General features: G+C 36.6%; 4 protein-coding genes across 7 annotated transcripts; all 4 read left to right on the top strand.

Annotated features, from left to right (window-relative positions):
• Positions 1–1,033: 1,033 nt before the first annotated feature.
• LOC109148071 (protein YIPF5 homolog) lies at positions 1,034–2,293 on the top strand. Its single transcript, XM_019295828.1, has one exon. The coding sequence runs from the start codon at positions 1,345–1,347 to the stop codon at positions 2,083–2,085; it is 741 nt and encodes a 246-aa protein (XP_019151373.1). The 5' UTR covers positions 1,034–1,344; the 3' UTR covers positions 2,086–2,293.
• Positions 2,294–4,559: 2,266 nt separating this feature from the next.
• LOC109148070 lies at positions 4,560–14,669 on the top strand. 3 transcript variants are annotated; one of them, XM_019295827.1, is made up of 16 exons: positions 4,560–4,631; positions 5,683–6,159; positions 6,599–6,833; positions 7,347–7,624; positions 8,572–8,739; positions 8,859–9,635; positions 10,356–10,447; positions 10,875–10,937; positions 11,071–11,159; positions 11,264–11,329; positions 11,788–12,462; positions 12,782–12,856; positions 12,990–13,060; positions 13,172–13,229; positions 13,399–13,588; positions 13,753–14,669. In XM_019295827.1, the coding sequence occupies exons 2-16, from the start codon at positions 5,750–5,752 to the stop codon at positions 14,412–14,414; spliced, it is 3,909 nt and encodes a 1,302-aa protein (XP_019151372.1). In that variant the 5' UTR covers positions 4,560–4,631; positions 5,683–5,749; the 3' UTR covers positions 14,415–14,669. The 3 variants fall into 3 exon arrangements, with proteins under 3 accessions (XP_019151372.1, XP_019151369.1, XP_019151370.1); XM_019295824.1 differs by lacking the exon at positions 4,560–4,631 and adding an exon at positions 4,638–4,729; XM_019295825.1 differs by lacking the exon at positions 4,560–4,631 and adding an exon at positions 4,766–4,876.
• Positions 14,670–15,317: 648 nt separating this feature from the next.
• Positions 15,318–18,609, top strand: LOC109148055 (TMV resistance protein N-like). Of its 2 annotated transcripts, XM_019295806.1 has the most exons (5): positions 15,547–15,557; positions 15,598–16,185; positions 16,798–17,919; positions 18,126–18,188; positions 18,519–18,609. In XM_019295806.1, exons 2-3 carry the CDS (start codon positions 15,905–15,907, stop codon positions 17,708–17,710), a joined length of 1,194 nt encoding a protein of 397 aa, XP_019151351.1. In that variant the 5' UTR covers positions 15,547–15,557; positions 15,598–15,904; the 3' UTR covers positions 17,711–17,919; positions 18,126–18,188; positions 18,519–18,609. The 2 variants fall into 2 exon arrangements, with proteins under 2 accessions (XP_019151350.1, XP_019151351.1); XM_019295805.1 differs by having other exon boundaries at positions 15,318–16,185.
• Positions 17,821–19,825, top strand: LOC109147856 (disease resistance protein TAO1-like). The gene is made up of 4 exons (XM_019295513.1): positions 17,821–17,919; positions 18,126–18,395; positions 18,519–19,382; positions 19,475–19,825. The coding sequence occupies exons 1-4, from the start codon at positions 17,821–17,823 to the stop codon at positions 19,823–19,825; spliced, it is 1,584 nt and encodes a 527-aa protein (XP_019151058.1).
• The last annotated feature ends 7,647 nt before the right edge of the window (positions 19,826–27,472 follow it).

Below are 27,472 nucleotides of genomic sequence, written 5' to 3'. Positions count from 1 at the left end.
ATTTTGCACACTCCTTTTACAAGGAGGCGCGTCGACTCCTTTAACAGGCCTCCAGCCAACCAACTCTAAAGCATTTTGCCCACTCCTTTTACAAAGAGGCGCAGTTGATCGAGCACCGACTTCTTTTATAGGCCTCAAGCTAACCAAACTCCAAAGCATTTTGCCAACTCGTTTTATAGGGAGGCGCGGTTGACTAAACGCTGACTCCTTTTACAAGCCTCCAGCCAACCCAACCACAAAGCATTTTGCCAACTCCTTTTACAATGAGGCGTAGTTAATGAGTGCTGATTCATTTTATAGGCCTCTGATCAACCCTAACAACAAAGCCATTTTCTACCGACTCTTTTCTTAGGTAGGCGCGATTGACCAAACGCCGACTCCTTTTACAGGTCTCCTATCAACCCTAACAAGAAAGCCCTTTTATACCGACTCCTTTTTCAAGGAAGTGCAGTTGATTGATTTTTCAGGCCTCTAACCACCCCTAACAGTAATTTTCTCCCGACTCATTTTACAAGGAGGCGCGGTTGTGCTAACTCATTTTACAAGGAGCGCGATTGACTGAGCGCCGACTCTTTTTATAGGTCTCCAGCCAACCAACTCCAAATCATTTTGCACACTTCTTTTACAAAGGAGGCATAGTTGGACTGAGCAGCGACTCATTTTACAGGCCTCCAACCAACCCAACTCCAAAGCATTATGCCAACTCTTTTTACAAGGAGGCGTGATATGATAAATTTGGAAAGACAAAATTACCCTTATGATTACAACATAATTTGTTCAATCAAAATTTTCCCGTGAGTTCTAGTTGGCAATTTAATACGAGGGACTGAAATTGAGAAAAATTGAATAATTGTGAATCAAATTGATAATTTTAAAACTCGTAATCTCCAATTAACAATAAACCAATAAAAATAGGACCAAAAGTGAAATTTGTCGTCATAAAATTTAAAATTTTAAAACTAAATATAATATTTTTACAATAATCATGAGATTAAAAATAAACCATTTTCGCTCAACCAAAAGATCATGAACCTAAATCAAAAAAGTCAGTCGGGTCCGAACCGACTGTAAATATCTAAGCATTGTCCGTAAATAAATAATTTAGCCCTAATTCGTGCCTTAGCGCTGAAGATCTTAAGTCGGGCAGAGAGCAATTGCATATCGTTCGTAGTTCTAAAGGAAGCGAGCTTCGTCTTCCATCTTTACGCTTCCGAAATCCGATTTACAACTTAACACTTGTGCTCAAGTTTTCAATTTTCTGCTGATTTTTCTCAGCAGCTTCAATTAAAGGAAGTCGATTTTTAACTCCTTTTGTTAGTATTAGCTCTGGCAGATCTACGATCGATGGCGAGGGAATTCAATGTGCCGCCGGTGGTATTCCCGTCCGGCGGCGGGAACCCGGCCCCGCAGCAACGTCGTCTGCCCACAGCGCCGTTTCAGCCACCCAAGTCTTCGAACCCTAGCATCCCCTTTATGTCTTTCGACATCGGTTCCGCCGCGGCGTCCACCTCGTTCTCCACCCCGCAGTTCGCCTCCACCACCATCGGCGGCGGATCCACTGGTTTTGAGGATGAGCCGCCGCTTCTCGAGGAGCTCGGGATCAATACCAAGCAAATTTACCAGAAAACTATTTCGATTCTTAACCCTTTCCGAGTCAAGGCCGATCTTCACGAAGATGCTGATCTTTCCGGGCCGTTTCTGTTCCTGATGGCGTTTGGGCTTTTCCAATTGCTCGCTGGGAAGATCCATTTTGGAATCATACTGGGATGGGTGATCATGGCTTCTGTCTTTCTGTATGTGGTGTTCAACATGCTCGCTGGCCGAAATGGGAACTTGGATTTGTATAGATGTGTTAGCTTGATCGGCTATTGTATGCTACCAGTTGTGATCTTGTCGGCAATATCATTGTTCTTGCCTGGTGGGATGGCAATTAAGGTGGTAGCCGGGGTTTTTGTTATATGGTCTACACGAGTTTGCACGAGGCTTGTGGTCGAGTTGGCATCATGTGGGGATGAGCACCGCGGGTTGATTGCATATGCTTGTTTCTTGATTTACACGCTCTTCTCTTTGCTTGTGATATTCTGATCCCAGCTGAAACTAGGATGTGTATTTGGATCTCATGAATTGGATACTTTATGTACAATGTGATACTTCTGCAAGGCTTTAAATGATGCAAAATCGATTTTGTTGATAGGTGTTGTCGGCAGAGATAGACTTATAGTGTTGAATTTTAGGCAATTTGAGTTTCATCATCTACTGCTGAGGATCTAATTTTAAGTTCAAAAGATTTGCCAGAAAGTCTCATTCTTGTCTGCTACATATGTGTTCTTTATTAATGTGGCATATTTTCATGTCTTGTAATGTTTTGTCACAGTGTTATATATGGGTCAATTTCATCTTGTTTCCAGGGCTTTTCTTAATTATGAGGTGCCATATGTTTACAATGACTCAGGACTTCAGATCCATCTTCTTAACTGTGTGTTTCAGATCATTTAATCATAAAATTTGCCTGATTTCATTCATAAGGTATAGCTAGTTCGTAGGTGATTGCTTTTTGTTTGGGGGTTTTGATTTAACTATTATCCTATCTCTAACTGTAGTTGTGTGTGTTATGGGAGGGATGTGGAAATCCCCTTTTCTTGAATTGTTTGCTTTAGACTGTGTTACTAGCTTTGGTAATAGTTACTAGTTAGCTTATTTCAAGAATCCACTTCTTTTAGCATTATGTTTATTTGATAGAAGACCATTGAATGCTAAATTGCCTTCCTTTGCTATACTTAAAACTTTTTCGCGTGCATCCTGTCATCCTGTGGTGTTCTTGCAGGGATGATTTCAGTGCTTTTGTGTTTTAGTTTTAAGGTGCCAAAACGCCGGTCTTAGTATATCTAAAGTTATGAAACTAACCTAGTAGCTTGGGGCAATTGGTAAGCCGATTGCTGTCTTGTTGATTTGCTGTTATGCACCAGTGAGATGAGCAAAAGTCACACATTCCATCAAGTTGTTCATTTTTTGGTACTTGCTCCTGCAAAGATGATGGACAACATTACATAGGGTGCATTGAAACCGAGTTTTCTGATTCAACAATTTTCTGCAGAACTTAATTACCTTTGTTTTTGTCATTCATGTCTGGTTTGAACTTTGAACAATCTCATTCATACTTCTTGTGTCCTCCTTTCAACTTACCTGAAGCAATGGAACACAGTATGGTTGGCAATCAGAACATGTGAAATGCAGTGATAATGACAAGCTCATCCCACGTTATACACGCTCTGCCACTAGTTTTTTTGCTACCATATTTGCATTTCCTTACTCTCTCAAGTATGATAGTTCTAGTTCAATGGTTGAGAAGTGCATTACCCTTGGGTTCTCAATCCGGAGGCATTAATATGGTGTTTGTGTCTGGTGGGACTTCAAGAGTTACAAATTAGGTTGAGTTACAAATTAGGTTGAGCTGTAAGGGACTTGCGCTATCTTATTCACACTTCAGGGGTATTGTTTGAGGATATTTGTTATTAGTAAGAGTCATATCTGTTGGGTTTTGCATAATTTTTTAGGATATCATGTAAGCGAGAGACAAAAATGGGAGAGAAAAAGAAAAGGAAAAAAATGTTTCTGATAATTAAAAAAAAGGGATTGCAACGGTTATAAAGTCAGAGTGGCCTCCAGCTGGTGGCCACTCTGACTCGCCCGTCACGTAAGAGAGAGACAAAACGGGAGAGTAAAAGAAAAGGGAAAAAAAGCGTTTTTGACAATTAAAAAAAGGGATTGCAACGGTTATAAAGTTAGAGTGGCCGCAGCTGGTGGCTACTCTAACGGGCGCGGAGTGCGCTCTAAATGTGCACTTCAAGTTTTTTTTTTTCTGCTCTCCTGCAAACATGTTTTTGAAGGATAGAAGTTTTGCTAAAAACCCCATCAGTCAAAAATCAATTGCTCAATTCTTTACTGTTCTAAAAATCAAGAAAAAATCAATTACTCAATTCTTTACTGTTCTAAAAACCAAGAAAAATGCGCTGTTGTGGTTGCTCTAACTTTAGCAAGTTACAAATTAGGTTGAGTTGTAAGAGACTTGCGCTACCTTATTCACACTTCAAAGCCGTTCAAGGGTTTATTTAAGAATATTTGTTATTAATAATTAACATTATAAAAAAGAGTAACAACTCGTAACATTAGTAAAAATGATTGTAATTTTTAACAAAAAGGGTCGTAATTGGTGGTGCCCTTTAACAGAATTTTTTAATACAAATTCCTTTAACGTGTTACTGTTACCATCATTAATAGAATTTACACATGTTTGGTAAAGTTATAAACTAATTTCCTTAACAAAAATATACATAATTCATTATAATAATATCAATAAAATAGGTACTCTTAATCTTCATTGTTATAGTTCACATTTCTCTTCAATGTAAAAAAGAAAAAAAAAAAGAAAAGGATTTCACATGCAGAATAAAACATGTTCCATTTCTCATTCCCTTTTTAATTTTATTTCACATATAAAACATGCTCCCTGAGAAAAATTCTATTTTGGAGAGGGCAAAAAAGGGGTTTAAATGATAAAAATGGAAATAGAGAAAAGAAAAGGAAAGAAAATTGAAGAAAAAGACAAAAATCAAGCCCACCATGTATGCTCGGTACTTTCTCTCTCTATAAGCGCAATTTCTCTCTCTTACTGTTTTCTTTCTGACACTCTACATTCTCTCGCTTCGATCTCCTTGATCGACGAATGCCGGTAAGCTTTCGGCTCTTCCGTAGTTTAATTCATTACTTTTGCTCAGCTCTCGCTGTTCAACTTCTGTTTGTCTTTGATTCCTGATAAACCCTAGATTTTCGTTGTACTCAAACTAGGGTTTGAAAATCAGTTGAAGTGGTCTGAATGGTCAGTTATGCGTTTGTTCTTCATTTCATTTTCGGTTTTGATGCTTTGCCTCTGTGAATTTTCATCAGGCGCTTCGTGTTTGTTAATTTGGTCTGTTAGAGTTCAGTTTATTATTGTTCTTGTTTACATTGAGTGGAAATTTCAGTTTTATGGTTTCTTGTTGCTTTTTTTAAAGCAATTGCTTTCGTTTTATGTTTTGTTTCTCGTAATTCGGGTAAAAACCTGAGCTTTTTACTCCAGACTTTGGGTTTTGATTAGTACTGTTAATGGAGAATAGACACCCATGGCAGTTTGATATCTAGTAAGCGAATGAATTTTTGAATTTTTCAGAATTTTAAGAACACGTCGAGTGCTACTCAACATTTCAGTGTGATTTTAATGCATTTTAATTACAACGCGATCAACAATATGGGTTCTGGATTCCTTCAGCATTCCTTTATGTTGAAGTGATATAATTTTTTCCTCCTGGTTTTTCTTCTTTTAACTATCTACATCATTTGATATCCTGCTAAAGAAAATTGAAAAGAAAGGGAAGAAAGAGAACTGTGGTGTGCTTTTTTGACAGCTAGAATGTGTTGAAATTATATTGGAGACTGAAGAGTGCTATTAAATTGGTAATGCTAGGCCCTATATAGTGTGAGTGATCTGGAATGATGCTTTGGGGCGTAAACTTGGGGACATTGCCTTTGGTCAATGGTTCTTAGTCTTGCTGCAAAATGATTACCTACTTTTTAAATTTTAGCTGCTGTAGCTTTGCTGAAACTGTTATAGTGCTATTAACTGTTTTTCTTGTTTGGTTTTGTTAGGGTGTTTGAAGTCAATTGATAGGAGAAGGTTCTTTGAAGAGATGTGGTGTTAGTTCTGAGTTTCGTTATGGCTGGGAATGCAAGGTTTGAATTAAAGTCTGCTAGCCCTGACTCAGGATTTGCTGGCAATTACAGCAATGGGCAGAGAGTTTCTTATACTGGTCCAACCTCGGATAGGTCTGGGAGCTTCAATGAGGGTGCTGGCAACCGGGTGTTTGGTTATGGGAAGGGTACATCTCGTGCAAGTGGTACATTGACGGGGGATATACCTCCATGTCGTATGTGGGAGCAAATTATAATGGGTGAACCAAAATATACTCGTTCAGTTGAGTTGAGAAGGGTACTGGGACTATCTGTAGGAAGCACCTCTGAAGATAATTCTTTTGGTCCTGGTCATTTGAAGCCTTCTCCTCCTGTATCTATGGATGAAGTAAAACGTTTTAGAGCTAACCTTATGGATACATGCAGCAAGGCTAGGTATACTTTTCTACTGGCTATATTCAATTACTCTATGGATTATGCATCCTTTTCATTTTCTATTTTTTAACTTTCTTGATGAGTATTCTTTTATTTGTCTCTTTTATATGAAAGATACCTTTTAGGGGCTGGATAAGGTGTCATTTTTTTTTGGGCTATTCGCTCATGGTCTTAAGATTTGTGTATGGGTTTTTTGGATTGGTCTTTAACTCAAATTGTGAAACGTGGTTTTTTTTTTCTTTAATATTACCTTATGGATTATGCTGTGCTTTAGTTTTTGCTAGCTTAGTATATTGTTCTATATTTGTCCATGGCCTGGCCCGCCTAGGGAAGGAATTTGTTAGAATACAAACATGATAATGCTTTTGTTATTGTATGCATTATATATTTTTATGTAGATTGGTACTTTGCTTATTATTTGAGCTTTTGTTTTGATTAGTGGTAGAGCAAAAAAATTTGATGAGCTCCTGCATAGATTGAACAAATATAATGAAGTCAATAGGAAACAGCAAAGGAATGAGCTATTAATAAATGAAAGAGCAAGCGCTTCAAACTTGAAGATGGGGACTCAGATTCACCGAGGGCCTTCAGAACTTGTAACTCAAAAGTCTGATGATCGCCCTAAGAATGGTACTCTAAATAAGCGTGTACGCACATCAGTTGCAGAAACTCGGGTTCGTAACTTATATGTTGCACTTTATTTTGTTGAGTTTTAACATGTAGTTTTATCGGAATTCTTTTTCTTTTTTAACTAAGAAATTGTATCAATGGGCACCCGGGGGGGGGGGGGGGTTGCATCCAGAATAGAATTTCTGCCTTCTTTATTCAGCAAAGTTATTAAAGTTCTTTTGTTTCTGTGCTCACATTCCCTTTCACCAAACTTCTACCTATTGTTTTCTTATTTCTTTACGAGGATTATGTTTGTTTTTGCAAAACAACTTTTCAACAGTATCCATTCATCACTTCTCCAGTTCTCCTTGCCATCTGTGGATACAAATAGCATATCTTTCTTCTTTTCTTTTTTTTTGTAAATTTATTTTTTTAAATTTTGCCCCTGCAATTTTGGGTATATCTGCTTATCCACCACCTTCCTTCCAGTCACATGTAACAGTAAAGTAGTATTTTTTTTTGCCAATGACATTTCCACTGCATTAGAATTTTACTTTACTTTTTACATTTTTCTTCAGTCTGAATACCGCAGTAATGGCCTGCTGAGGCAGCCTGTATTAATGACAAAAGAGCGAGATATGCATAAGGACAATAATGCAGATCCCGATATGGCTGAAGAAAAGGTTCGCAGATTGCCTGCTGGAGGTGAAGGATGGGACAAAAAAATGAAAAGGAAACGCTCAGTTGGTGCTGTCATTTCAAGACCCATTGATGATGATGGTGAATTAAAACGGAATGTGCATCATAAGCTTTCCAGCGAAGCTGGCTTGCCATCTTGTGATTCCCATGGCTTCAGGTAATTGTTTTGCTGTTATAGGAGAGTAGTCTGGTCTCTTCTCTTCCACATTGACTTTTATGACTTGGGAGGATGGTTCAATTCTTTTGTGTATTTTGACCTTTATAAAAGATTCTTGCTTTATTACATTCATGTCATATTAGTATATTAAGTGAACAATTCTACCTTTTCAACTCATTTACATACATAAAGTTGTTGAAATATGTGAAGATAACTTTGGGCTCACTGATCATGAGTGGCTTCTGGGAAATGCATGATTTTATATCTGCTATATGCTACCAAATTTGACAAAGGGTAAAGAAGACATGTGAAAACTTGTGTACTTATCATTTGTTGAAGATGATTTGGGATTCTCTGATCATGATTGGCTTCTTGGGGGTGCCTTTGAATATATCTCTTACATTTTACTGAGTTTTAAAAAGGTTAAAGAAGACATGAGAGATAAAAACAAAGGTGACTTGTGCACCTTTGCAAAAATTGAAGTGTTGAAATCCTTGTGTTTCTTGAAACCATTATTCTCTCTGCAAACAGTTAACCAAAAAACACATTCGCATTGCTTGGTTGAAGATCACTTGAAAATTTACTGTTGAAAGCTAAACTCATATTGTTTAAGATACATTGATAGGAGTTTTATGCATTCATGTGCCAACTATTGAAGATAAGTAAAACAAATCCAATGGTTCTTGTGTCAATGAGTCACTGAATTCTCTTAGTTTTACATCCCAGGACATTATTTTGCCAAAAAGGTATATGGTCATGCTGTAATTTACATGCTTTAATATAATGGGTATTATTGTTGTTCCTTGATGAGCAATGATCTGTTGTTTTAGGCTTTATTTTGCTATTTCCATTTCCTGGTGTTACTTTATGGTTTGGGGGTGGTTGTAAACTCACTTATTTAAATCTTATTTCAATTAGTATATTCAAAGCCATCTCATACTTGGCAGATCAGGAATGCCTGGTGCTTCTGGTGCTAATTGCAAATCCGAGGGTACTTCATCACCTGCTAGTTCTAGTGGTCGTGCATTACAAAGTGAACAGGAAAAGTCGACTCTTTCTAGGGATTTGACAGTTGGGTTGAATAAGGAGAAATTTTTAGCAAAGGGAAACATTAAGTATGCTTCAGTTGCCATATATACCAATTTATTTCAGTATGGCATTACCACAAGGCTATAACCTTCAATTAATTAATTATTATTATTATTTTTTTTCATTTCTGGTTTTGCTCCTATAGATTGAATAGTTGTGAGGAAAGCAATGCTTGTCCTAGTCCAATTACAAAAGGAAAGGCCTCAAGGGCTCCACGAAGTGGTTCTCTGGTTGCAAATAATTCAGCCTCCACTGCTTCTCGAGTACCTGGAACTCTCGAAAGCTGGGAACAGGCACCAAATTCAGTAAAGAACCTTTCTGTAGGTGGGGCCAATAATCGCAAGCGTCCATTTCCTGCAGGATCATCCTCACCTCCCATTACTCAGTGGATTGGTCAGAGACCTCAAAAAATTTCTCGAACAAGGAGGGTTAATCTTGTATCTCCAGTGTCAAACAATGATGAGATACAGATGCCATCTGCTGATGGGTGTTCTCCTTCTGATCTTGGAGCTAGATTAACTACTAGCACAGTGAATGGTCCTCTTTTACCAAATGGCTCCACCAGTGGCACACAGAACATCAAAGTCAAGACTGAGAGCGTTTTGTCTCCTGCTAGGTTATCAGAGAGTGAAGAGTCTGGTGCTGGTGAAAACAGATTGAAAGAGAAAGGCACTGGCTGTAGTGAGGGAGAGGAAAAAGCTGCACATGCTATTCAAAATATTGGGCCTTCTAACTCACATATGAAGAAAAGCAAATTCCTTGTCAAAGAAGAAATCGGTGATGGTGTACGAAGACAAGGGCGTAGTGGAAGAGTTTCATCATTTACTAGGGGTAACATTTCACCTACAATGGAGAAGTTGGATAATTTATCCACTTCCAAGCCACTTCGTCCTACGAGGCCTACTTCTGAAAAGAATGGCAGGTGATGCATTTCTTCCCTTGATAGAAATATAGAGCCTCTTTCTCCATTAAAAAAAAAAAAACAGTTCTGTTCAAGATAAAATGTTTTCCAAAATTAGGAAAAAAAACGAAAACAATGTTTTCCACCTCAACAAAGGAATTTGGAAAATGCTTTTGTAGTGTTTTTCAAACATTCTAAATACGGAAAAAACATACTCAACTTACTATTATCTAACCCCTCTACCACTTCCACCATTGCTATCATTTTTACTTTCATCCCCCATTATGTGCCTACTTATATCCCTACCACCACCCCCATCTACCTACACCCCACCACCACCCCCATCTACCTACACCCCACCACCACCATTAATTGTTAACTTTACACACTACTATTTGCCTACCTTCACCTAAAACTACCTATTTCCACCACAACCTACTTACCTCACTGCCATTTAATACCATTGCCACATGCCACTTGCATTTGTGTTTTCATATGAAGGAAAATTGGATTGTAAATAGCTTCATATTTTATAACTTTTAAAATAGTTAAGTTTGACCATAATTCTAATTTTCCAATGGAAAATGAAAACTTAGAAAATTTTGGAAAACTGGTGATGGACAATGAAAAACATTTTTTTTTTGTAACTAACCAGGCATATAGATTTGTATTTTCTAGTTGCTGCATTTATTGTTTCCTCAATTTTCGTGCATGATATCACTTTCTCCTTAATTGCCACAGTAAGTCAGGCCGCCCTTTGAAAAAGCAATCAGAGCGCAAAGGATTTTCTCGTCTTGGGCATCCAACAAGTAGTGGTTCCCCAGATTTTACTGGTATGCTTAAAAATTTGTTTTCCTATGATGCTTATTGAGTCTATTAAATGAAGGTTGCTATCTGCTTCTTTAGATAAGGAAACAACCATTATGAATATCTGCTGGCTCTATGAGAATTTAATTCAGTTTTTGTGATACATGTAATCATGTATACTAATGGTCGATTTACCAACTTGAAAAGAAATTCCCTGGGGGCAAATTAAGGAAAGGGAAGAAGAACTTTGATTTGGATGAATATGCCATATGATTAAATTGTTGCAGGCTACCAATGTGAAAAAAAAAATGGGTTTTTGCACTAGGATGTGTAGTATTTTTGGGCTTCCAGAGTCCAGGCCATTTGAAAAGGAATAGATCAGCTATTAAATTCTCTTTGTTTTTCATTGTCTCAAGCACATAACTATGCTGTTGATTTTCCCTCTTTTTCCAGGGGATTCAGATGATGGTCGTGAGGAGCTCCTATCTGCTGCAAAATCTGCATATAACTCTAATGGTATGCATACTGAAAACTTCTTGCTTCCTTGTTTCTTTTTATACACAATTCTTTGGTTATAGAGAGAGGGAGAATCAAATGTGAAATCTCTATAGATGCTGACGCTGAAGTTCTATGTCGGTTGCTTTTGTAGTTCATGCCTGTTCAAGTGCATTCTGGAAGAAAATAGAAGCCTTTTTTGCTTCGATCAGTTCAGAAGAGAAGTTCTACCTTTCAGATCAGGTGGCTACCTTAATCAAAGTATTCATACTAAGATACTGACCATAATGCTCTATATTTTGTTTTCTTTAGTTGATCTAATAAAGTTTGTTTTTATTTGCAATCAGTTGAAATCAGCAGAGGAACTTCATGCAAAACTAACTCAGTTTTCATGCCCAGAAAATGGTGTTCTGGTACTTTCTGGAGGCAAATATCTTTATTTTTACTGCAATTTTTTTAATCACTTTTCACTTGTTCACTTCTGAAACTTAACAACCTTGTTACAAAATTTTATTTCTTTTTTCTGTATATTCTGTTTACACATGATCTTTATGTGCATCAGAAAGTATCTTTAAAAGCATATTTTGAGATGCCATTTTACTATGTTGCATTTACCAAGTCCACTATTATAGAATTCATTTGTGAAAAGAGGACTATATTCATTGTAATGTACTCAGCGCTTTTCTAGGGAATTTTACTCATTTTAAACGTCATTATTATGGTTTAATCAATTACCATAGTTTTGTAGTATTGATATTCTGGACACTGGAGAGTTAAAGATGTGTCATGCTTAATTCTGATTTTTAATTAAATCTCTGCTTCTGCTATACATATAAATATATACATTTTTTACTTATGCTTGCTTTCCCAGGGTGATCACGTGCAAGACGAAATTTCTCTCTCAGACACATTTTCTGGTGATCGAGACAAGTGCATGAAGAATCAATGTGGATCAAAAGATTCAGCTAATGCAGATCTTGTTGATAAAGTTCAAGATCCTATTTCTTGTGCAAAACCAGACTCTAGTAAAAATTTTGACAAAGTGACTCCACTTTATCAAAGAGTATTATCAGCTCTGATCATAGAGGATGACCTTGAAGAATTTGAAGAAAATGGTTATGAAAGATCTTTATCACTGCAGGGTACAGGGGATTCACCTGATGAGGCATCCCCTTTTATTGATTGTGGTAGTAGAAACATGGATAGGACGGAGTTTGAATGTGAATCTGTAGTTGGTGTTGTTCAGTTAGAGAAGAATAAAACCTCAAAATTTGCTTCTTGCAATGGATATGGTACGTACACTAGTAATGCCGGCATTCGGGATTCTCCATATAGTAATGAAATGCTGCTCAGAGAGAATGGGTTCATGCATTCAGAGATTGGACTGTTGGTTGACCTTTCTAGATGTAATAACTCTGATGGTCCACAAAATGTGCTGACTAGTAGTTTCAGTGTTTCCTCCTTGGATTGTCAATATGCTCAAATGTCTGTTAATGACAGACTTTTGCTGGAGCTGCAGAGCATTGGTCTTTACCTAGAAGCTGTGGTATGCTTTTTCTTGTTATCATGCTTATTGGAAGGATGCTTCTCTCCTTTTTTTTTTTTTTTTTTTTTTTTTAATATATATATTTTTATAAGTAAAAACTTCTTTGCACGTTTGTTTGAACTGATTGGTGACAAATATTGTACTTACCAATACATATGTATATATAATGTATGTATGAATTTGGCATCAACTTGGACATTACATTGGAACTCTTTTATATATTAATGCTATGCTCCTTAATACTTGCCCACAGAAAATCCTATGTTCATTTAATATTTTACTTTTTCTTGCTTATTTTGGGTGTCGCTGGACTGTTCAGCCTGATTTAGAAGATAAAGAAGATGAAGTGATTGACCAAGAAATCATGCAGCTGGAGAAGGGACTATATCAACAGGTTATATATGGAACTTTGCTCCATTCTCAATAACTCTTCCAATATTCTTTTTATAGCCTAGTATTTATATATAAAAACAAATGACATTCCTAAAACAAAATGGTTTTTGATTTTGTTTTCCTGATGCCTGTAGATTGGTAAAAAGAAGACATACCTTGGTAAAATGTCACATGCAATACAAGAAGGCAAGGATGTGGATCACTGGTAAGATATTTTATATTATGCAAACTAATAGTTCTAAAGCGAGGTAATTTGGAGTTTCATTTAATCTAATTCCACAACAGCACTCAGTAAATAAATTTGGTTATTATCCAGGGACCCTGAGCAGGTTGCAATGAATAAGCTTGTTGAGGTGGCTTACAAGAAGCTCTTGGTAATATATATTTCTTGCCTCTTGGTTCATTATACTTGCTTACTAAACATTCATGTCTGAGATGATCTAATACCAAGTACTCTTGGGAGTGCATGTATTGCATAATATAAAGGGTTCTTGCACCTGAATTGTATAAGTTCTTATTCACTATGTGGATAAAATATAACAGGCAACTCGCAAAGCTTCCAAAATTGGGGTGCCTAAGGTGTCAAAACAGGTGGCATTGGCTTTTGCTAGGAGAACACTTGCTAGATGTCACAAATTTGAGGAATCAGGGACAAGTTGCTTTAATGATCCCGTATATCGAGACATTATTTTTGCAACCCCTCCTAGGTTTAGTGAAGCAGAGCTTTTAGCAGGTACTACCATCCTATCTTTAGTTTAACACAGTTTTGTTAGCTTAAGCTGTTGGTTATATCATATATTGAAAATGATTATTTGCTAATGATACCTTAACAGCTACATTCAACTTGTGTATTTTCTTTGCATTCTGTAATGCAGTATCATATCCTTTGCTTTACAGGGTCCAAGGGTAGTGCTGGGGTATTAGATCCATATGATAATCATCAATCTGATCAGGCGTTTGCTAGAAATGGACCTTTATCAAACAGGGGGAAGAAAAAGGAAGTATTGCTTGATGATGTTGGTGGTGCTGCCTTTAGAGCCACGTCCACTCTGGGTGGTGCTCTGTTCGGTGGCGCAAAAGGAAAACGAAGCGAGAGAGATAGGGACAGGGATACATCAGTGAGAAATGCAAACACAAAAGCTGGACGCTCATCTCTGGGTAACTCTAAAGGTGACCGCAAAACAAAAACGAAGCCCAAGCAGAAGACTGCCCAGCTTTCTACATCCGGGAATGGATCTTATAACAAGTTTTTGGAAACAACAAACACCATGCACACCTCAGTTGCCGGTTCTGGAGAATGTGTCAACACCAATGGAAACATGAAAAAGGAAAGTAACATGCCGTCTAATTCAAGAGAGGTCAAGGAATCTGCTAACGGGGCGGCAAATTTGCCATTAAACGACATTGACCCAATAGGAGAACTAGGTGTAGAATCTGACCTGGGCGCACCTCAGGACTTCAATTCTTGGTTCAACTTCGACGTGGATGGTTTGGGAGACCATGATTCTATTGGGCTTGAAATACCTATGGATGACCTTTCGGAGTTGAATATGTTTTAGTCATCACATCATATCATATCATTTAATTGTACATGCTTGTGGGTGGGTGGGTTATTTAAGTGTTTAGTGGGATGATTTTTCTTGTTTTGATATTTAACATATATAGATAAGTATGGCCAATTGGTATTGTAATTATAGCCTTCTTTTCAATACACTTCTTGGTAAAGTATTCTCTCATTGTCAATGTAATCTAGTCAGTGTTGCCTTGTAAGACCTTTGAAACATTTAATTTTAAGTGCAATTTTGTTCGTCTCATCTTATTGCTCTATCATTTTCCTTTTTACTTATTTCAAGCTGTTTGTCTGTCCTATATAAATTGAGTGAATACTTAAAATGTCCTAGTGGTTTTTTTTCAATTTCGTCTAGACGACTTTGGTGACCTAATATAGTTTTGTGTTTTTACTTAATATAGTCTTTCGTGACTTTCTTTGTTATTCCGTCAAATTAGTGTTAAATAGATGAACAATTAAGTAATTTCAATATTGGTCCTTTTTTTTTCAGACATACAAAGTGCATAAAGAGTCATTTTTAAAGTCAAATTGACTGAATAATAAATGAAAACACCAAAGTCTGAGAGGTCAGTATTAAAATTACTTAATTGTCCTATTTAACATCAATTTTACTGAATAACAAATGAAACATCAAAATCTGAGACTATATTGGGTCACCAAAATCATTTAGGAGAACTTGAGAAAAACTACTGAAATTGCAGGAGTGTGTGACTAGCTTGATGAAGACAAATTTTGTGTGATTAGCTCAATCATGAAGGTATTGAAAACTCGTAATTTTCAGAAAGAATCCGGATTCGTCTACATCACAAGGAAAATAATGCAATTATAAAAATAATTAATACAGACCCATCACAAGGTAAGACAAATTCTTCTTCATATCTGCCGATTTTCAATCTATATTTTAGCTTATCGCCGGCTTACACCTTCGTCTCTATGTTCAGGAAACTATTATTATTGTTAATTTGCCAATGGAGTTTGTTTGGCGGTGGAGAAGCAGCTTTCATTTATCTATCATATCCTTCTTCGCAACTTCATTTTCCTACTGTTTGCTCCTCCATTTCGCCAAATTTATATTGTTTGCTTTCATTTCTCAACAGTTTTTACCAGCAATTTCTTTCTCAGCGAGAAGCAGGTAAGTTCATCGAAATTTAGATATGCGTCTGTAAATGTAGAGTAGTTATATTTGTAACAAAAAACTGAGCTCTCCTTCCTTCTTAATTGCTCTTAACTTTCTTTCATAGTTTCATGGCATCCACTTCCGGAGCTAGTCAACTGCTCCTTGATTCATCTTAACCTTCATTTCCACGTCGGAAGTACGATGTTTTTTTGAGTTTCAGGGGAGAAGATACACGCAGATCGTTTACGGATCATCTCTTTGCTGCGTTGTGTCGAGTTGGCGTTCACACTTTTAGAGACGCAGAAGAGGTCCATAAAGGAGAGGAAATCTCCATTGAGCTCATCAATGCGATTAAGGAGTCTATGATTTCAGTTATCATATTCTCCAAAAATTACGCCTCCTCCAGTTGGTGTCTTAGGGAGCTCGAGGAGATACTGAAATGTAGAAAGCGGGGACATCAAGCACTTCTTCCCGTATTCTACGATGTGAAGCCTTCTGAGCTCCGCAAACAAACAGGTGGATTTGTTGATGCAGTGACTCTACATCGACAACGCTTTGGGGACAAACAAGTTAGCCAGTGGAAAGATGACCTAAAGGAGGTTGCAGATTTCTCGGGTTGGGATTTGCAGAACGACTCTGACGGGTACTTGATCTCTCTCCCATTTTAAAAAACAAAATTATTGGTTGTTTATATTAGTTTTTTGGGGAAAGGGTCAAAATAGGCCTCCAAACTTTACACCAAAAATCAATTAGTCACTTAAACTAAAAAAGTGTAATTGAACCCTCAAACATGTAAAATTAAGTCAATAAACCTATAAATGATCGGTCATTTTAATTCTGGCGAGAAAATCCGGTGACGGGCAACGGCTTGGCCATCTACGGCGGAAGGTGACCAGTTGGTCGCCTTCTCCGGCAGAAGGCAATCAACTGGCCGCCTTCCCCGGTGGAAGGCGACCAGAAAGGTCTGATCTGGTCGCCTTCCGCCGTAAATGGTGACTGGCGACGACGTCGCCGTATTTTCTTGTCGGGATTAAAATGACCTGTAATAACGGATCATTTACTGGTTCATGGGCTTGATTGACTCAATTTGACATGTTTGAGGGTTCAATTGTACTTTTTTAAAGTTTAGGTGACTAATTGACTTTTTGTGTAAAGTTTAGGGGCCTATTTGACCCTTTTCCCTAGTTTTTTTTTCCTTGTTTCTTATGTCAATCATTCCCCTATGCCATTTACTACATCAACCAATAATTTACAGGTATGAATCAAAATTAATTGACAAGATTGTAGAAACAGCTCTACAATTGGTGAATCGTACATACTTGAATGTTGCAAAACACCCTGTTGGAATTCATACTCGTGTTAGAGAAATGCTTTCTTTACTGCAAAGTGAACCAAATGGTGGCGTTCGTGTGATTGGGATTTATGGCATGGGTGGGGTAGGGAAAACAACCCTAGCAAAAGCCGTATTTAATGAAATTTGTGGAACATTTGAAGGTAGTTGCTTTCTTGCAGATGTTAGCTCACAATGTTTGGACAGAAACAGTGCAGGTTTAAAACATTTACAAAAGCAGCTCCTTTGTAAAACTCTTGACACAACTAGATTTAATGTTGATCATGTTGATGAAGGAATTAGTTTGATCAAATTAAGGCTTGGATTAAAAAAACTTCTCATTGTTGTTGATGATGTAGACCATGAGAGTCAATTAGATGCATTAGTAGGAGAGCGAGATTGGTTTGGTTCAGGCAGTACAATTATCATCACAACTAGACATGTTAATTTGCTGAATGGCCCTGGAAAAGATTATGAAAAGTATAAAGTTGAAGTGTTAAGCTCCAAGGAATCTTTGCAACTCTTTAGCTTGTATGCTTTTAATAATCCAAACCCTTCGGAGGCTTTTGTAGAGCTATCAAACATGATAGTGAGTTATGTTGGGGGGCTTCCTTTGGCACTTATTGTTCTAGGCTCACATTTTCGAGCAAGATCATCAGTTCAAGAATGGAGGGGTGACTTTGAGAAGTTAAAAAAAATCCCTCATGATGATATTTTGAAGAAGCTCAAAATTAGTTATAAAGCACTAGATGATGATACTCAAAGAATCTTTCTTGATATTGCTTGTGCTTATACATATGGACAAGTGGACAACTCAACAAAGAAGAAATTGTTATGATATTAAATAGTTGTGGTTACCATGCTCAAAGTGGTATTTCAGTTTTAAAGGATAAATGCCTGTTAACAGAAGGAGATGTAAATTTTCATATGCATGGTTTAGTTCGGGATATGGGGAGAGCAATTGTTTACAAGGAATCTCTTTACCCTGAAAAAAGAAGTAGATTGTTTTTATCTGATGAAGTTTTGGATGTGCTCTTGAACAACAAGGTAACACTCCTATGCACTTGATTCTTTCATGTTGGGTTTTTAAATCACCTGCTTAGTAACACTGTATTCTCTTTCAATTCTTTATTTATTATTTGTATATACAAAGTCTGGACAGAATATTTGACTCTGGCAATTAATTTGTGTCATTTAGGACTGCCTGAATGTTTACAAAGTTTTTTTTTTTTTTTTTTTTTTTTTCCTGTCAGGGCACTGAAGCAATTCAAACTATGACGGTAGATGTGCAAACAAATGTGCCTTTGAGTACGAAGGTATTCTCTAAGATGACCAGATTAAGAGTACTCATAATCTTATCCATGAATGTCAGTGGATCTTTAAAATACTTGTCCGATGAGCTTAGATTGTTGTATTGGCGAAATTGTTCTTTGAGACGTATGCCTACTGATTGTCGTCTGAAGAAACTTGTCATTTTAGAAATGATTGAAAGTAGTATTGTGGAATTTCAACCCAAATTGCAGGTATGATATAAATGAAATTTCTTTTGACATTACATCTTTTTAAGCAAAGAGATATGATAACTCAATCAATTAGACCAATAGAAAGGAAGAAACTGATCACAGCTTTTTACTTGATTTCAACAGAACTTTATATGCTTGGAGGTTTTATGTCTTGAACATTGTGAGGAACTTAAAAGAGCCCCAAATTTCAGTGGAGCACACAGTCTAAAGAAACTGGTCATGTGGAACTGTTCGAATTTGGTTAAAATTTCAAAATCAATTGGAGATTTAAAAAACCTTGTTGAGTTAGATGTGGGATTTTGTAAGAATCTGAGGGAGCTACCAAGTAGCATTTGCAAGTTGAAATCTCTGAAAGTTCTTATGATGGAAGGGTGCCCAAAGATAAAAGAGTTGCCTAAAAAGTTGGGAGAATTGGAGCAACTATGTGAGCTTATTGCTGGAGGGACTTCTGTGTCACACCTACCCCTTTCTTGTGGATCTTTGAGATATCTCAGGTATATGGTACTAGGGCCGAAGGCTAACCTGACATACTCAGAAGAAATGTTCCAGAGTTTTTCATCTTCAGATGATAATTTATGTCCCTTGCGGACTCTAATTGCTCCTTACCATTATGTGCAACATCCAGGTCTTGAAATTGATTCTTTTTCCTTATTGTCAATTTTAGATCTTAGTGGGAGTAACTTCAATGCCCTACCCTTTAACCTTTGTCATCTTTCTGTACTAGAAGATCTCTATTTGAACAATTGTCAAAACCTTCGAGTGCTTCCAGATCTTCCACCTTGCCTACTTTTTCTGAAAGCAAGAAATTGTCCCTTGCTAGAAAAGCTACCAAATCTGTCTGACTTGAAGCTCAAGGAGTTGGATCTTTCTTACTGCAGTAACTTGACCGAGCTTCAGGGGCTGGGGAATCTCAAATCAATAAATTCTATTTACATAAGAAATTGTAGTGCTCTGAATATTAATTCTTGGTTTGTAAACTGTTTCAAGGTTAGTGTTCTCTCTCTTAATGTCCCTCTAATAGCACTATATATATATATATATATAATGCTAGCCATGAATTTATTTTATAACATATGCAGGCACATTCTCGGGGGCCTAAACTTTCAATATTGGTTTCAAAAGACATGGTTCGAGAATACTTGTGCAGCCACAAAGTATTTGGATCTTCACCACATAACACTTTGCAGCCGGTATATTTGGAGGAAAAACTGCGATTATTCATGTGGAGTCCAAGTTGGTGTACTGTTGGCTATGTTTTAAAATACAAAACCACAGGTGTTGAGTTGTTGAGTGGTTCATGGCGGGGCGATTATGAAGCTGCGGATGATCTTATGCAGTTGTCACTCTCAGAATATGGTTATTTTACAGAACCCATAAAAGTAGAAGAACTAGAGGTGTCTATCTCTATGGTTTTATGTCTGATGGAATAATATAATATGCATGCCATCATATTATTATTATTATTATTATTATTATTATTTTATAATAATAATCATAATATATTAGTCAAAGAGAAGAGGTCATCATGGCAAGCAAATAGGAAAGACTACGGGAAGTTATAACTTATAACTGTCAGGAAGTTACTTTATATAAAGGCTCAGGAAGACAGAGATGAGGGGTCAGTCTCAAATATAAACATCTCTTATACATACTCTTTCTCTCAACCAATTCTATGGCTATGGCCATCTGTGTACATGTACTACTCCAACAACCTAGTGGATTTCGGCTTGGCTTAGCCTAAAAAGGCTCGTGGTTTTCACCGTATTGATTTCCATGTTAAATATCTTTGTGTCCTGCATATTCATTTCTTATTTATTGATTCCCTACAATCCTTTTATCATTTATATTTTCTCCATGGAGATGTTTATTCATTAATTGGATTACTTAACACGGACCCCCGGGTTAATTAATTCCATCATTGGTGCTCTTGTTGAGAGCGGCTGTACAAGCTTAAGCGTGCTCTCTCCTATCTACCCTTAGCTGATTAAGCGCTCAAGATTAATTTGCTCTTCCTTTCATATATCACAACCGCGAAATATATCATTCATCTCTATAATATTCATATAATTATATTGTTCATCTTTTTTCATGCATAAGCAAACCTCGTTACTCCATCCAATTCCCATTCATTCATCTCGCACATGTCTTTAATATCTAAAGCTTTGTTGCATTTCCACACTACAATTCACCTCCATCAGTGACAGCTTCGGAATACATGTAGCTCTCAAATCTCTTCAACGCCGCATGGTTAATCTGTTTAGTGCCGTTCTTCATCGGAGCATCGGCGTTATACCAGTGCCGAGGTGGGTTCCGCGCAAAGGCAAGGTGGGGCGGCGGCTTCGGTTCTCCAGTTCGGGTGCACATCGGATTGCGCCCGTCTACTGCTGTGTTGGTGCTTCGCCTCCAGATTCATTGTTTGCCATTGGACGTCACAAGGCAGCAAATATCAGTGTTAGGCCCTGCGGAGTCGAGGCTCACGTCTTAGTGGTCGACTGCTGCCTCCGCGGATGCAGTTTCGGTGGTTGGCTGTGCATGGAGTGTCACCGGTCGGCCACGCATGAGCAAGATGGTGAGGGCGCACGGTTTGCTTTATCCACCTCGCACGCTGGCGTATCTTGTCCGGCAAGGAGAAGATGAAAGTTCGCTGGCCGTAGGTGATCCTACGATGTTCGACCGGTGGATGTCGAAAGAATTTCCGGAGAATACAAAGTTGACGCGGATCGGTACTCTGCAAGGGAAGGATAGTGACGTGATATGCAGTTCATTATCTTCTCATGGGTCGTGTATCTGTTACAATTGGTAAAGATAAGTTTTATTATCATTTATTATTACTATTATATTTTTATTATTATTAATAATATTATTCTTAGTTGATTTGTGAATGTGACCAATTGCTAATTTATTCGAAAATTACTGTTGTCACTTATATAACGTAATATGGTAAGCTCTGTGCTACCAATTATATTGCGAGGCAAGCTCTGCGCTGCCACCACCGAAATTTTACGGTAAGCTCAGCGCTGCCACCACCGAAATTTTACGGTAAGCTCAGCGCTACCTCTTAAATTTCACGGTAGCTTCGCGCTACCTCTTACAACAACAATTCCGAAGAATAAGTTTGGTGTTGGTCACATTAAATTAAAGGAAGATATAGGGATTTCCGAACCTATCTTCACTTTTAATTTCACATTTAAATCACTAAGTGCATGCGCTAATCATTTGTCAAACATAAGTCAATTATAGGAAATGGCCATAATGAACCCCTAGGTACTCCGTGTACCTAACCGCGAGTCTCATTATCATCTTCAATGCTCCGAGCAGGGAAGTAAGAACTTTGGTGCTCCGCGCACAAACATACTTTAATTTGGTGCTCCGCGTACAAACATACCTTGGTGCTCTGCGCACAAACATGCAGTCCAGACTACGCTGCTCGTTAAGGATGCACTCCGAGTGTGATCATTTTTATTCGGTGAACATCTGTTTTTTTACTTTCTTATACCGAAAAATACTTGCGGTTAAGAAAGTGGGGGACTCATGATGGAATAATATAATATGCATGCCATATTATTATTATTATTATTATTGTTATTGTTATTGTTATTGTTATTTGTTATTATTATTATTATTATTATTATTATTATTATTATTATTATTATTATTATTATTATTTGTCCCGTGCGATGCACGGAAAATATGTTATAAAAATATACCCTATATGAGGTTTATTCATATATAAAATTTTTGTTATTTAATAATTATTATGTGTGAATTCCTATGATAAAATTATGAACATAAATATATTTACAATTAAAATAATATTTAAGGTGGGTGATTACTACAAATCTTAAACTATATTAAAAATTTAGTACATAGTATTTAATATTACAAATTTTTAAGAACTTAGTAAACTACAATAGTAATTGAATTACAGTCACCACGGATCAAAATTTTTAGACCTTTGAGATTTCTAACTCTAGATGTAGCAACATACAATTGACCTTTAAAGACCAAAATCACAATTTTAGTTCGAACATTGATTTTTTCTTCCAAATACTATCGAATTAAGTGTGTAATCAATAAAAGATGAGAACTAATAATTCGAGAATATAATCTTAATGTTACTAAGCCTACTTCACGTCAATTAAGTTGAATAGTGTTGTTGGATAGTATCCGATGAATCCACGAATAACGCATCTTTGTCTCCGTAGTCCTCAATATGCACATCAACAATCTTAAATATTAGGCCGCCTAGCTATGCCATATATTAATTTCAAACTTATGAACTTTGGGGTTGCATGCAATAAAAAGTATATTTTAAATATACTAAGGGTACATTATATATGTATGTAAGGTACTTTCAATATAAAAATAATGTATTTTTAATATATTAAAAATGTATTTAATATTCATGATCCATACAATTATGTGGACCATCGTTCACACAATAATTTGCCAGTAGAAATTGAAATATAAATAAATATAATAAATAAATAAATAAATATATATATATATATATATATATATATTAGAATTTGTCCGTGGAAATTATTATCATTATTATTATTGTAATTATTATTATTATTATTATTATTATTGTTATTGTTATTATAATTAACAATATTATTATGGTCTTGTGAAAATTAAATGTTGATAATCACCATTTAATTTTCACAAGACCATATGGCTTTATTATATATAGGATTATTATTATTATTATTTTATAATAATAATAATAATATATTAGTCAAAGAGAAGAGGTCATCATGGCAAGCAAATAGGAAAGGCTACGGAAAGTTATAACTATCAAAAGTTACTTTATATAAAGGCTCAGGAAGACAGAGATGGGGGCCAGTCTCAAATATAAACATCTCTTATACATACTCTATCTCTCAACCAATTCCATGGCTATGGCCATCTATGTACATGTACTACTCCTACAACCTAGTGAATTTCGGCTTGGCGTAGCCCAAAAAGGCTCGTGGTTTTCATCGTATTGGTTTTCACGTTAAATATCTTTGTGTCCTGCATATTCATTTCTTATTTATTGATTCCCTACAATCCTTTTATCATTTATATTTTCTCCATGGAGATGTTTATTCATTAATTGGATTAATTAACACGGACCCCGAGTTAATTAATTCCATCAATGTCCATTAAAGCCAGGACTGGAAGAGAAGGTAACTATTCATCCATATATATATTAGGAAGAAAAAGATGGTGATGATGTCTACTTTTTTCCTATGAAGCCAAACGTGGAGATGAAGTTTTCCCCTGTTCCCATAACGCCCCCGCTGCCGCCTAGTAATGCCTCTAAATCTAGGATGGCTCTTATGATGCTAAGAAGCTTCAGAGAAGGAAGGTTATATCAATTTAGATCGGGTAAAATGGTTAAGGTGTTGAAGGACTAATATCTTCATCTCTCAAGAATAATCGTTATACTGTGAACCATAGGCTATATTGCAAGGTGCACCATTGATATACATGTTTATTTTTAGTGTACAATAATTTCATTTTTAGTGTATTATCTAAAAATAAATCTATAGTATATTACAAATAAACAATCTATATATATATATATATATATATATATATATATATATATATATACTAAAAATGAATATGTATTAGTTGTTTACCTTAATACACACTATAAATCTATAGTGCTATGGAGGAATCCACAAACTTCGAAATTTCCAGGATCCTTAGCTTAATTAGTTGAGCTAGCTAGGCAGGTTGGGCAATGCCCTATATTTTCCCAACAATATATATAAAATAATAAATTTGCACTATTTGTAGTATCACTGCATCAATGACCATCTCATCTGTTGCGAGGTTTAGTCAACGAGTTAATTAGGTGGCCAAAACAAGTGAATACAGATACCAAATGGAGCTAAAATGGACCTTAATTATTTTCATCAAATCATCAAAGAAAGGTACAACTACCAATACCTAATAATATCCTATCCTATACATATATACACACCACAACGTAACTACTTGAGAACTTCTTGTCATTTCCTATGTCTTAGCTTTATACCACCCTTAGTTTCACTTGTATAAATACCCTCCCATATCTCTTACCTTCCTCATCAATACATACAGATGCTCAGCTTACAATTACTGTAGTAGTTTTGGAGAACCATGAAGTATACAAGGCTATGCAAATTTAACATAGTAGAAGAAGAAGACGACTCGAGCTTTCAAAAAGAGGCCGGTTATAACGGTTGCACCCGAGGAAAGAATGATCAATTAGGTGATGATAACAACCGGAAGGTGAAAAGCTTGAGAGAAGCTATACAAAGAGTAATTGCAACAAGGTCAGTGCAGACACACAACGATTCTTCTAAACATGCTAACAATATTATTTTGTGCGATAAGAAATGAAAACGTTAAGTGAGGATATATAACTACATCTTTGATTTGGTTCCTTAATATCCCGTACGTACGTGTAGTATGGATATTGTGTTTGCATAGTGACAATTGAATGTCCGTAATGAATATAGGTCTGTAATTCTCATCACGAGTTTTATTATATTTCATTTCAGACAAATGTAAAACGAAAGAAGAAGAGTTATGGATATATGAATAATGAATAGTGTTGTCTTTTAATTTGTTTATTTGGAGTAAATAATTGGGCTGTGCTATGATTTGAATTTGTTTATATCCCAGACCTAATACTATTAGGGTATGGATTGAAATAAATAATTAAGTAGAATATGACAATTCCTATTAAAATTTGAAAAAAAAAAAAGAAAATTTAGGGTATGTAGTCAAATCATGTTTTCAAATCTCTTGACTTGTTATATATATATTTTTTAATCAAAATCACGTCCTTGTCTCTAAATTAAATTAAAAGCAACGTCTTAACTAACCAAAAATAAATAAATAACAAAATAATTAAAAAACACAAAACCTTTTTTTTTTTTTTTTTTTTGCGCAGACATTTGACACGCGTTACTATACTTAATTTAATTAAGTAATATGCAATAGGTCGCTCAATTTTATAAATACTCCGTAATTAATAAAAAAATTTAAATTACACCAATGTGTATAAAATTTATATACAAATATTTTCTTAAAAAATAAACCTTCATAGAGAAGATTGCTTGTATTATTTTTCTTAATTCATTTGTATGATTTTAAATTATTTGGAGTGCCTTTCCTTCTAGAAGTTTAAGCTAGCTAGCCAGCCAGCCAACTTGAGGCTTCAAAGCTAGCTAACTCATCAACCATCTTCAAAATTGGCTACCTTCTCAATAATGGAGTTTTTATTTTATTATTAAATAACACTATAATTATATTTGAATATAATTATACTATCAGATAAAATTATAGAAAAAGCGTAGTAATCTCTAACCAAAATGATCAGATAATTGATTTGATAATCATAAAGTTTTATGTTCAAATCTTCATGAGAAGTGTCTATTAACTTTCTTAATCTAAGCCGATTTATACTTCACATAGTATCATGATCCTTTGCTGACTAGACTTGTCTTAAAACTTTTCAAAAATTATACATTTAAAAAATGTTTTAACAATAAAGAGGCAGGTGGAACATCTATTATATTGTAAAGACAAAATTATAAAGTGATTTAGATGATAAATACACATGTTTTATAATATGGAAGTGGGCACTGTGGGCCCTACTGATCGGCATGGCGGCCGTGTTCAACAAAATGTGGGTCCCGTGTATTCCCAATAATATATATCTGCCCACGTGTCATATCCATCTCCGATTCTCCGAACGTGTTTTTGCCGCACTACGACCCGGACCATCTACCTGACTCGAACCCCATCGAACCGGCCGACTCGCTGCTGGCTTTGTTCACCACCCGCTTTGTTCCCAGCCGGTTCTTCAGAACCGTCCTCAGCTTCTTCCACAACCCGGTTCTCTTCCCCCCTTCTCTCTTGGCCCGGACCCTCCCGGTACAGGAAACCTTGGGCGAACCCGGTTCAACTCCCTGCTGCAGCGCCCTTTTACCTCCGGGCGCGGACCGGCTCCTGAACAGCCTGGCCGTGGCCACCTTATTCTGCCGGAGATTCCCGTCGGCGGCGGCGCTAGATTTCTGGGCTTTGGGGAGGGCGATGAGGGACGAGGACTTGTGCTTGTGGTTTAACGTGGAGAAGGAGCGGTGGGAGAAAGTCTTTTTATTACTATTATTGTGGTTACGATTTCCGCCGGAGAATCCCAACTTCAGGGAGGTTTTACGTTGCATGGTGGCATTCTGATCGAACCAATCATGCTCGGAGTCCTTGGGCACCCAAAAAGATTCCGGCGGGAAATCAAAGTATCCCTGATGAGACGCCTCCGCTACGGCCACATCTTCATCGCCGCCGGGTTGGCTGTTTTCGTCTTCTTCGCCGCCGACACCATCAGCGGCGACGACAGGGTTGTCATGGAGGTGGGATTCATGCACAGTCGACATGTATATGTATGTATGTATCTATCTGTATCTTGTGTCTGCAGAGAAAGAGAGAGAGAAAGGCGAGGAAGCAAAAACTATATAACAATGAAATAAGAGATGAGAGAGAGAGAGAGAGGGTGGAAGGGTGTAATCAAAGAAGAAAGAAAGGGCCATGCATTTTGGTATTTTCCTATCTGATAGTGACATGCAATAATAAAGAAATGACAGGCAAATCACGTTCATGTACACAATAAACTTTGGGTGTAGCCGGCGTGAATTAAATTAATAGATACATGAGTTCATTATGAGATTCATGATTTTTTTTTTAACGGAAAACCGACCGCTATACAATGAGTAAATTTCATTTTTTGACTCTAATCAGCAAAGGACAACATAGAAGTAAATCAGGTTGTCCATAGCTGAGCAAGAAAGTCAGTAGACCACTTCCCAGGGTAAATTTGAAATCTTGTGATTATCACTTACACTTTGACTAATTTGATAATTTGATTGAGGTTGCACATATTATGGCTAATATTAAACATCATAATAATTTCGAAAAGGGACAATGTTGTTAGTTGTTACATGTAATGCATACGTATCCAACAAGTGGCAAATTTTTTGGTCCAACATTTGAATTAGGTTTGGTCAAAAAATATGTGTTCCTGCTCCATGGTG

Source organism: Ipomoea nil, unplaced genomic scaffold (assembly GCF_001879475.1).
Source record: "Ipomoea nil cultivar Tokyo-kokei standard unplaced genomic scaffold, Asagao_1.1 scaffold2036, whole genome shotgun sequence".
Taxonomy (NCBI): Eukaryota; Viridiplantae; Streptophyta; class Magnoliopsida; order Solanales; family Convolvulaceae; genus Ipomoea; species Ipomoea nil.
The sequence above is the reverse complement of the archived record's forward strand: the minus strand, read 5'-3'. Positions and strand labels throughout refer to the sequence as shown.